The following is an 11621-nucleotide window of genomic DNA, read 5'->3' on the forward strand; positions in this document are numbered from 1 at the left end:
TGGTTTTGGGTTTGCTGGCACAGGCAAGATAAAGAATGACACTCAGATTTGTAGAAGGGTCCCATGATACTTGATCTCCTTGATTTGGCATGTGTGTGGTGTGGCATGGTGTCCCATGTGGATGTATGCATAAATACTGAAAGAAAGAATTTTCTTAGCATAAATAGAGATCTTTGAGATAATGTCTGTATGTACATTCACTAACAGTATGGCTGGCCTTCTCATGTTTTTCAGGATGTCTGCCTGAGAGGAACAGGGTTTGAGGGTTTGTTGCACTTTGTTTTATTGTTATACAAGAAGGAGCTCAGGTTATACATTCACAGTTGCGAATTTACATGTGAACAGTTAATCTTGAAAAAATGCTGGATGGTAACAATGTTGTTAGAGGTTTGTGATGCTGTTGGTAGAGGTGGGTGGGGTGAGGTTTTTTTGGTTTTGATCTGGTGCTTGGAATCTTTCCTGGAATGTGAGTACAGTGCTCATTAAGAGTGCATCTCCTTCCTTTCTGGTTCAGGATGTTCTTTCAGGCTATATGTGTCTCAACTACAAGGCATTTCTCTTCTGCAGTACCTTTTGTATGTACTTAGGTCTCTTTGTATTTATCAGAAAGAGGAGTTTGTGCTGTTTCAGTGGAAGTTTTAGCTACTTATGGAGCTCCTTTTAAACACTGACTACTCTGGAAACTACTAACACAGGGATATCTTGGTTTGCTACTTTTTAAGTCTAAAATATTTTCATCAATTTAATAGTCTTCTGCCAACTATAAGTCAGCAGACTCCACTCAGAGGTATAGTATGAATCTTGATTGTGTTTTAAAGACTTGCAGCTTTCTGTCACGGTCCTGTTATTTGGACAAAGCTAAAGGATACTCCCTGTCGGTCTCATATGTACCTGTTTTCTTCATTATGTGAAATGGGTATTTCCTCGATGGCAATGACATTGTCTTTGACAGTATATAAACTCTGGCTGTGTAAACTGAACTAATCCGTATCTTAGTGGATTTTAGAAGATAAGGAGGCTTCTAATAGTGATGACTGATTCTTTTCCGAAATACCAGCATTTGGAGGCTTGGATTCTGTATAAAGGAGCTAGCAAATTCTCTGTGCTGTAATGGTGGTACCCACCACCACCCGAACAATGCAGCTTGTATTCTGTAAAAAGGACAGTAGATTTTCCTTTTCCAATACTGTATAAAGCATTTTTTAAGCTGAGTTTCAAGCAATTAAATTTCAATTAAAGGAGTTTCTCTTTAATTGCTAAGTATTTCTTGAAATGAAGTGTACATTGTCCAGTTTCTATACTTTTTTCTGTATGATTTTATTTTCCCATAAGTTGGAAGTTCTTATTATGTGGACTTACGTATTTTTTCCATTGACTGCTAATGGAGGTAATTCTTTTAAGTGATTTCATGAGCCCTGGAGATGTCAGCTGTGATAATACATTTTGTAGGGACAGCCTTACTGGCCCAGACGTAGCAGAGGGTTGTCTTCAAGATGTTCAGTTTCCAGATGTATCACTGTATGAAAACAGCTATGTTGCTTCAGGCACAGCAGGCACACTAGGTTTGTGCAGTGCTTAGCTCAAAATAGTAAGTCTTACCATAACTTGAACATATTGGAAACTACATTGCAGGTGTAACCAAGCTTGGGTCCAGAAGGGATATATTTCAGTCCATCATTAATGTAGAGAAATAAAAGATCTGATTTTTGTATTTGAAAATGTGGTTTATTTGTTTTTTTCACCATGTGTATATATATAAGGTTGTCTTATAGCTAACATAATGACTTGATTGAATGCTAGTTCTTAAGGTGAGTTGTATCTTCACGTTCTAGCATTTTTTAAGAATTAAACTGACTTTGTTACAAAAGTTTCCATTTTTTTAAATCTCCCAATATTTAATGTTAGTGCTTCAACTGAAAGGAAGGTATGCCCAAAATGTAAATGGACTAAAATCCAAGTATATCAATTTGCATGATATATAGTGAAGATGGAGAAAACATTTGTATTGGCTTTTTTAGAGACTGTTTTCATAGAGTTCTAAGTGGTGGTGTGTTCAGAGTTCATGTGAATTTCACTGTTCATAGGCATTTCAGAAGTACTCATCAATTGTGAAAATGGGATTTTTTTAAAAAAGTGTTAGTAACATTAGGTTAGCAGTTAAAGTTGCTTGTCATTCCATTTTGGCACTAATTACCTTTAGTAGGAGAAGGAAAGCATGCAAGAACAGTGTATATATTCTGTTTTAACAGATAGCTGTCTAACATGGTAGACAAGTCTAGATTTTATTTTTTTTTCCTCAGGTCAACTTTCCATATTATTGAGTACTTATGAGATTCTTAATTTTTTTTTTTTTTTTTTTTTATCCCCCTCCCCTTTGGAAATCTATTTGGCCTTTTGTCTGAATTTAAACTGCACTGGTTAATTAGCCGTATTCAACAAACAAAATTTAAGTTCCACAGCATTAAAATGTTTGTTTTTGTGGTGCATAATCAGTTTCTAGGTAAAAGAGGTAAACATCGACCTTCCTGGAATCATTTTGAGAGGTTAATGTGTTTTAATCGGTCTTAAACTAGACAGCAAGATGGATAAACATCTATACACTCACCCTGTTTAAAAAAAAAAATGTTGTGCAACCAACCTGTATTGTGTGTCTTTTAAATAAATTGTGATCCTTTTTACAGGCCTTAGATGGTCAAAATATTTATAATGCTTGCTGTACCCTACGGATTGATTTTTCCAAATTGGTGAATTTGAATGTCAAGTACAACAACGACAAAAGCAGGGACTACACTCGTCCTGACCTTCCATCTGGTGATGGACAGCCAACACTGGACCCAGCTATTGCTGCAGCATTTGCAAAGGAGACCTCTCTTCTAGGTACGATGCTGACATTCATTGTTCTTCTGTATTGCAAAGCCACTTGATGAAAATGTTTATTAATCCTTCTAACAACTAAAGATCTTAAATTGCAATAGTATCCAAAGGCCCACTCAGGGTTCAGTCTATATTGCAGTCTGAATTATAGTAAGAAATTATATTGTCTTCGAAGTACTGCAAAAACGAATGGGAGAATGCATGACAAAATGAGAAATGCAAAAAGTATTAGGAAAAGTCAAAGTAGTACAACTTTAGTCCCAAATCTGTCTGTCCTTCTTTCGTATGTTCCTGTCAGTTGCTACTGGCCACCTTGCTCACTCTCCCACCAACTTTGTTAGAGAGACTTAACATGATTTGTGTGATTCCTTCATGCAAATGTTTGTAATATCAGATTATGAAAATAAGATTTTGTTGGTTACCTTCAATAAGGAAAGATTATGCTCTTTGGTTAAAAAACCCAAACACTATGGTGCTAAATCTGTGGATTTTGTGAATAAAAGGAAAAAATCTGTAGTTGCACTTCTAGTGCTATGGTACTTGAGTTCTAATATTCTGTAAGCCTTTGAGTTCATCATAACTTGGTGAAATGATCTGGGAAAAATACAGATGTATCTTATCTTCTGACTATTACCAAAATAATCAATGCATACTCCTACTTCTGTTAAATTGCTGTTTTTTGGTGAGAACACGTTTCACTTTTTTAAAATGTAATAGTACTCAGATAAAGAATCATTACTTCCATAAAAGCTGATTGAGTATGTTGTGATCATTGTTCTTCCCACTTAGTCTTTTTCTTTTTTTTTCTTTTGTAATTTCCCATTTTTATTCTGAAGAAAACATCAGAATAACATAGATTTCATAGTTTTTTGTATAGGCTGGGCCAAATTCAAGTAAGTCTGAGTTAATGTAGAAAAGAGGGGCCTCTGTTCTCGGTATGTTGCAAAAGGTAGAAGACGCTTAGTGAATGATGTAAGCCCAGGAAGAGGATGAATATTATAGTTAGGGCTACTGAATGCTGTGCTGTATTTTCCCCTTTTCTGAAATCAGATTACCTGAAGGATACTTTTCATATCTAGTTGTAAAGTACCTACAAACCCACTTCCCACAAATTTCAAAGTGCTCGAGTTCACATCTCCAGTATGACTAGCAAAATGTATCACTTGCAGCTACAGCAAAAGTTCTGGAAAGTAAAAAAATATCTTAGGAATCCAAAGTCTCAGAAAAACATGTAGCTAAAGTTTATTTTTTTTTTTTCTCTTTTAACTTCCCATAGTTTAAATATTAAAATCTCTCATTTCATGGTTCAGTAGGGAAAGCAGATGAGTGTTTGTGAGGAAGTTTGACACTATAGAGATGAGTGCTGTAGAAAAACCCTTGAGGCAGTTAGTAATTCTTTTGTCAGCGCATAATGACTAGAACGTAGGCATGGGGCTGCAGTATGAGTAGTAAGAGGACAAAAGCAAAATAAAGATGCTTATTAAATGAGACCTGTAATACTAGGTGTTGTAAGGCACGGATTTAGTAGAGGAGAGAGTAAAGATTCGTGAGTTATAAAACAGTGCCAAATGCAGCACTACTTATGTAACTCTTAATTCTGACATTTTCCTGAATCCCGAGAAGTTGCTTTCTAGCCTCAGACTTACTTACATGTTTCTTTGTATATAATACTTACAGTATGCATCAAATTAACAGGTTTAATTTACTTGGCATAGTGAAATCACACTCAGAGGATGCTCGGATCATTGCATTACTCTAGATATGTTTAGCTGGGCTTATTGTACTTTCTCCAGTTATCCAAGTGACTTTAGCAGATTTTATTTTTTAGTGGTTTAGGCCTGAAAGTCACCTAGATGCTTTTGTGATTGTCTGCAAAACTACACAAGTTCTCTAACCTTTTGATTTTAATCACTCATTCTTTTGTGTATATTAAAGGTAGTTTCTAGTAAAATTATGAATATGACAGTCATAATAACTAATTAAATATTTTATTTCTTACTCTCTGGATGCACCTCTTTAAATGTACTGTTTTTCCAAGCAGCAGGAAAATAAAAGGTACATGACATGAGTAACTTTCATTGCAGCTGTGAACCGTTTTCAGATCATCAGTGAAGTCAGTCATGTTTATTTTGATGGGTAGTGGAGATTATATATCATGGTTGACTTTTTCTTCTATAAAAGCATTCATTGTTTTGAAAGAGACTTAAGGGAGCTGGATACATTTTCTAACTGCTCCTTGCCAGTTGACTGAGCTTGGTGTATTAACTCTTCATCCTCTGTCAAATGGGGATAGCTATTAGAGGAATTTTTTTAGATGGCATTTTTTGCTGGTTTTACAGAATTTGAGCTCTGCAGCTGAAAAACTTCACAAAAAGACTCCACAATACTGTTGGTGCCTTAGTAATTTAGGATAGTTGTTAGAATGGGAATGGCCCAGTTTGAATATGGAAGAACAGGGTTCTCATTCTGGGCTGCTCACTGTGTAAAAAGGCACAAAATGTAAGTGATGTAAATAAGAGGACAAAGGATAGAAAAACTCAAAACCTGAAAATATATGCTTGTGCATAGAAATTATAGCTGTGTTTTTGTTCAGATCTCAAAAGGAGAAGGGTGGGAAGACTTTAAAGAGTCATAAAAGATGGAGGTTGGCGAACTATGGTATGTGAAATGTGGCAGAAAGATAGCAGCGACCTTCCTCCTCATCTTTTTTTATCTTAATGTTGAATTTCTTTCTATAATGCTGATAAAGATGTCTTCAGTGTATACTCAGTGTCTGCCATGCCCTATTCATATGTGATTCCCGGAGGGCGTGTTCCCCCATGAGAGAGCCAAGCTCTGTTTTGAGTTTAATGTGATGCTCTTCAGGTTCTTCTGCATGCTCAAAATGAATACCATGAGTTGAACCTGTGGCATTCTTGTAAAAATGCTTGCTGTAGCTGTTCTATGTATATAATGAGATCACTAACAGTAAATGTGGTAAGGACTCACTTCTGCCTTTTGCTTGTAATAAGCTAATATATGCTGGAGACTTGTACAAAACTTGGGTGCCTTTTCGTTTTTGGCTTTTTAACAGTATACTGTAATTCACGTGTCAAAAGTGAGATTTAGGTTTAACATAATTTTGTGAGTTGAGTTTTAGTGACAGGATGTGAATCTTGTTACTCTTGATGTTTAAATCTGCATTAATACTAAACCATTACATATCTCAATTTCCTTCTGGATAGAATTAACTCTGCTCTTCAGTAAAGGTAACTTTAGGATGTAGTGTAGTAACACTTGCAGCTTCGTAAGCTGTTATGCAGAGATTTTAAAAGAACCTTTTATCTTCCTCAAAACCACTCAGGCTAAGTATGAGAATCTGTTACAAAAAGATGGTAGTTACTTGACATAGAGCCACAAAAAGGGTTCATAACAGGACCAGGGACTAAATCCAGTTCTCAGTCACAGTTGTGCTTACCTGCATTGATATGACTACCACTTCCTGTGGTTTTCACATAAGTTCATACTATATCTTTAGTTTAGTTTTAATTTGCCTACTATTAAAATGCCATTACTAATTTGCATTTCAGAAGTAATGCAAAAGGGTAAACTGAGGGGAGATAAAGAATGTGACATGTATTTCAACTTCGTTGAGGAAAAAGGTGTATAATATTTGTATGTTTTCATTAATATCTTGAAAAAAACAAAAACCTGTAATCTATAGTTGTTGGAAGCTAAAATAAAGCTAGGGACAAAGATGTCTAATACTGGTTGATCATGTTGACAAAGTAGCTAACATTTCTAAGTAGTTTCAGATAAGTCCTCAAATCTTAAACAGTGTGTTACATTGTGACTAATAATCATAATAGAAGCTGTTCTTATTTATTAAAAATTTTTGACTTGCTTAAATCAGAATGGCAAATCAGAGTGCAGTGGAGTCTACAGAACTAGAATTGTTTGCTGTGGCTTTGTAATTTGTCTGACCTTTCTGAGAGATGAGATATATGTGTGCTATGTAATCAGTTAGAAACATATCAATCAAATAGATGATCCTAACCCACACGCATCATTACTCATTCATCTACTACATCCTTGGCTGTGATGAAATAAGGTGTCAGAAATCTTTGAGACTGTAAATTGGACATCTTTTCAATGAGTCTTAATTATCTTTTGAAAGAAGGAGAGAATTACTAGTGGACAAAATGAGCTGGTTGCAAGTGAATTATCAAAAGCGATGTTTTTTTCGTTTTCTGGTTTTGTACCTCACATATGAAAATCTATCTATACTCTCCCTCCTCATTCCCTCCAAAAAAGTTACAGATGTTACATAAAAAAACCTTCGGATAAACAACAGCTGTATTATACTGAACCATGACAAAGAAAATATTTTATGTAAGAACTACTTATCACAAATACTGATAAGAAACAATACTTTACCCCCAGTTTATATATGTTTAATATTACAGCTGGAAATATGTTGTTGTGCTTAGGGTTCATCTTTATCCCTTGCTGTCATCTCTGGCTTTCCTTGTTAACACTTTCAGCTAGTGCCCCTTTTAAGATTCTTACTAATCATTTTGAAGGATAATAATTCAAAATATTTTTGTAGGAATAGTGTTAAATTAATCTTTGGTTTTAACTGAAAATTAAGAATTTGAATTCCATGAAGAATTTTGCCTTTTAAAGTATGAATTACTCAACCAGGCTGTGCCCAGCTAGGGAAAGAACCGTTAAAACTTCACTAGTCGTCTCTAGATTCCTTTATTTCTAAAAATATTGGACTGGCTTAAAGCTTCCTAAGGCTAGGGAGAGGTGCCTAGACGTACTAGAAGATTTGATATGCTCTAGTAGGACATAGTAGCTTGACATTTTCTAAAACTTACGTGACTGCTATTGACCTAGTATAAAATCAGTTGTTTTCCTTCAGGTGGACATGTCGTGCCTTACTGTCCTGGAAATATATTTTGCTAAATTAGTGCCCCTTTACTGGACTGTATATGATGTGCAAATACAGTGTTGATCAAATATGATAAAGCTGTTCCTATATAACTATGTATAGTGCATATTTATCACAAGAACCTTTCATGAATCCTGGGAGTGACACACTTGTCTGGTACTCCAGGGACTTGACCAGACAAAACAAACATGTGTCTACAGGGTCCGAGTTTCCTTGAAAGAATAAAAAATGAAAGCACAACTGAAGGTTTAGCTAATAGTTATGTGCTTCTTCAGAGAATTGGATCACAAAAGCCATGGAGCATCTTGAATCTTGAATTTAGAAGGTTTCCTCCTCACCTTTATGCTGAGGCTGTGAGAGATACATACACCTTTTTATGTGGCCACCTGCGGTGTTGCATATTTAGTCAAGCATCAAATGGAAGTGAGGAATGTCTCTCAAAGGGTGATGGAAAAGAAAGATGTCATGATGCAGAGAACACAATTAGTGTTTATTCTCACTGATTTAATCAACGTTTACTTTAGACCACTTTGATAAACTAGATTCTTGAAGCATTTTGGAGTGCAATGGAAACTGTTTTGGTGCACAATAATGTTGATTTGAAAAGAAAGTATTTTTACACCTCATAACTTTGTGGACTTGATCTGAATTAAAGAAACACCACATTTCTCTTTCTTATGTTAATTTAGCAACCCATTTTACAACCATTTGAATTACTTTAAGAGTGGAATCGTCTGCTGTATAGAGTGTTGTATGCAACACTTGTGTTGATATAGGAACTTCTTTTTAAACGACTTGTGTGTGTTTCGTAAAATACGCTTTATTTTAAAATTAGGGCTTCCTGTTGCAGCTGTTCCAGGGGCTCTGAGTCCTTTGGCTATTCCAAATGCTGCTGCTGCAGCTGCAGCTGCTGCTGCTGGTCGTGTAGGAATGCCTGGAGTTGCAGCTGGTGGCAATACAGTCCTCCTGGTTAGCAATTTAAATGAAGAGGTCAGTAAAACAATTTTACTTTTCTTTTCCACTCTTTAGTCACACTTCATTTGTCAGTATTTTATAATTTCTTTGCATTCGTCCTCTTACATTTGGATTTTAAGCTCAAAGTATTTTTTGTTCTTTTTTTTTAAATAATCCCCAAAGTTACTTTTAAAGCCATTATTGTTAAATACATTTGTTTTCCTTGGTAGCTAACAACTTAAAATATCCTTTCATAGTCAGCTACCTATTTTTTCCTAAGAAAAATGTGGTAACTCCACTGCATGTTTGACATTTGAATCAAAAGCTTTATTTTTACAAAATAGCAAGTGTGATTTCTTTTGCAATTATAATCATGTAAACTAGAATTTCTGTTTTGTTTCTAATTGTTTGCTGTTTCATTTCATGCTTTTATCTCACATTTTGAGGTCTTAATTTATGTAAACTACTCTAACACATTTTTCTTTGAAGGTTCTCCCAAAGATCTTGACGAGGCACTCTTCCAGTCTCTCTTAGTAATTTTTTTTCTTTGCAGTTACTCATTTGTCTTTAAAAAAAAAATGTGGTAGCAAAGCATTTTCACCTTAACTATATCTTTCTTGCTAACTCTGAAATCTAAAGGGATTAATTTAGTTTTGCATTTTTACTGTCCTTTACATTTATTTTGATGGCTGTGAAAGCTGGTATGAAATGTGGGAAGTTTGTATCAGTCTAGCTGTTCCATTTTTAACTGGCCTCTGTCACTGTAAATCATGAAGCTTTATTTATCATCTGATACTATTTTGTCATCCACAGTCTTGCATGTTAAAATGTTTTAGATCAGAGTGCCATTTTGAAAGATTTTTTGCCTGCATTTCATAACCAGCCATGCTTATGCAGTTAAAGTTTAAATTTTAAAATTTCTATTGCATGCTTTTTTTAATTTATTTTCATGTTGAGATGAAATGCTGTAGTTTACTCTTAATATGAATGTACTTTACCCATATTTGTCTTGGGTGACTACATTTTACTCAGTTTTTCTTGTACAGTACATAAACCAACCATTTTCTGACCAAATTCCTGCATTTCCTATGTACTGACCTATATTTTATTTTTTTTTGTTCCCCACTTCCTTATTTTTTTTTCTTCTGCATTGCTGTATTCCCTCCCCCATTTCATCCTTTTCCCTTTGTGTTCAACTTCCCGTTCCTTGTCTTTACCCAAATCCCCGTGCCCTTCCCTGTCTTGCCCTTCTCCTCGTCTTTGTCTGTGTTCCCTGTCTTCATTCCCTATGTTCATGCTTCTGTGCTTGAACAAAATGTTCCTCGGACCAACTTGCCCCAATTAACCGCCTTGAAACCATGATCCATGACCACCTCACCATTCTGCGGGAACCACCCTTCGTTATGGATGATCTGTTCATCTCCGCTCTTCCTCGACTCTTCTCTCTTCTTGTCTTACGCTGCTTGCTCTTCTCTCCTTCTAAAGATGGTTACGCCCCAAAGTCTGTTTACCCTCTTCGGTATGTTATTGTTAGCACTATACTTTTATTATTGATTTGATTTTGATTTTTATGGTTTTTGTTTGGTTGGTTTTTTGTTTCACCTTAATTCTTATTTGTAGCTAGCACTTTGGCTTAAAGTTGAATAGTAAATCTTTTGCTATTTTTCTTTTGCTGTTTAAAACTCTCCATAGACACAGTTTTTCTTTTAATGCATGCTAATATATTTTGCATGATCTTTAATTTAATATCATTCACATAGCTTTGAGGGTTTTTCAGAAATTATTCTTTTCAAAATTCACTATTCGAAATCTTTATCTCCTTTATTCATTTGTGAGTGTGTTGAGTTTGAGTGAGTGATCTTGTTGCTGTCTGAATGTTCCATTGATATGTCAAAATATATTACTTAGGTGACTGGCTTTAAAATGAACTTTTTCTTTTGGGTTACTTTTGACTTTGAAAAGGTGTTTATGGTGATGTGCAGCGCGTGAAGATTTTATACAATAAGAAAGATAGTGCTCTTATACAGATGGCTGATGGAAACCAGTCACAGCTGGGTAAGATTAGTTTTCTGTTTATTTTCTCTTTAGTCTAAGTATTTGGAAACTAGGCTGTTTAAGATCAGGTGAACTAAGTGTGTTTATATTCGTCAGTTTGTCTTTTATCCTGGTTACCCACCAGATCCAAAATCTTATTGCATGCACTTGTGTTCCAGAAGGTCTGCACGATATCCTAAATGAATTCAACAGCTGAATCACATTATTATCTTTAAATAAAATTGAATATTCTTGAAGCGTCTGCAGACCTAATTCTTGATTTCAGTCTTTTAGCATAACAGACCTTTTGATTTGCTTGGGTGTTTTTCTTGCTTGTGTGATGTACCACAAGCTATTGGAAGTAACACTCAATTGAGTAAACTTGTCTTTTTCAGCCATGAGCCATCTTAATGGACAAAAAATGTATGGAAAGATTATTCGGGTTACCCTTTCTAAACATCACACAGTACAACTACCTCGAGAGGGACTTGATGACCAAGGGCTGACTAAAGATTTCGGTAATTCACCTTTGCATCGCTTCAAGAAACCTGGTTCAAAGAACTTTCAAAATATATTCCCTCCTTCTGCAACACTTCATCTGTCCAATATTCCGTAAGTGTCCACTGTCAGTAAGCCAGTAATATTAATGTGCTTCACAACACACTGAATTGACTAGTGATTCCCTGCTTATGCTTATTTTCTTTCTGTCTGTAGACCATCAGTAGCGGAAGAGGATCTACGCACATTGTTTGCTAACACTGGAGGCACTGTGAAAGCATTTAAATTTTTTCAGTAAGTAGCTTTTCTGCACATAGCTCTAACA

At 35.3% G+C, this 11621-nt stretch overlaps 1 protein-coding gene across 9 annotated transcripts in view; it reads left to right on the forward strand.

The window, feature by feature from the left end:
• PTBP2 (polypyrimidine tract binding protein 2) overlaps positions 1-11621 on the forward strand; it is a 49429-nt gene that overhangs the window by 36119 nt on the left and 1689 nt on the right. For 6 of the 9 annotated variants that reach the window (XM_051803514.1, XM_051803448.1, XM_051803458.1 and 3 more), the window contains 6 exons: positions 2682-2877; positions 8646-8800; positions 10250-10283; positions 10727-10819; positions 11194-11410; positions 11513-11590. In XM_051803514.1, the coding sequence (XP_051659474.1) occupies positions 2682-2877; positions 8646-8800; positions 10250-10283; positions 10727-10819; positions 11194-11410; positions 11513-11590 (773 nt within the window). The remainder of the gene's footprint in view (positions 1-2681; positions 2878-8645; positions 8801-10249; positions 10284-10726; positions 10820-11193; positions 11411-11512; positions 11591-11621) is intronic. The other 3 variants (XM_051803476.1, XM_051803495.1, XM_051803504.1) reach the window with 1 other exon arrangement.

The sequence above is a fragment of the Manacus candei genome, unplaced genomic scaffold (assembly GCF_025592945.1).
Source record: "Manacus candei isolate 608988 ecotype Guabito, Panama unplaced genomic scaffold, ASM2559294v1 h1tg000005l, whole genome shotgun sequence".
Lineage (NCBI taxonomy): Eukaryota > Metazoa > Chordata > Aves > Passeriformes > Pipridae > Manacus > Manacus candei.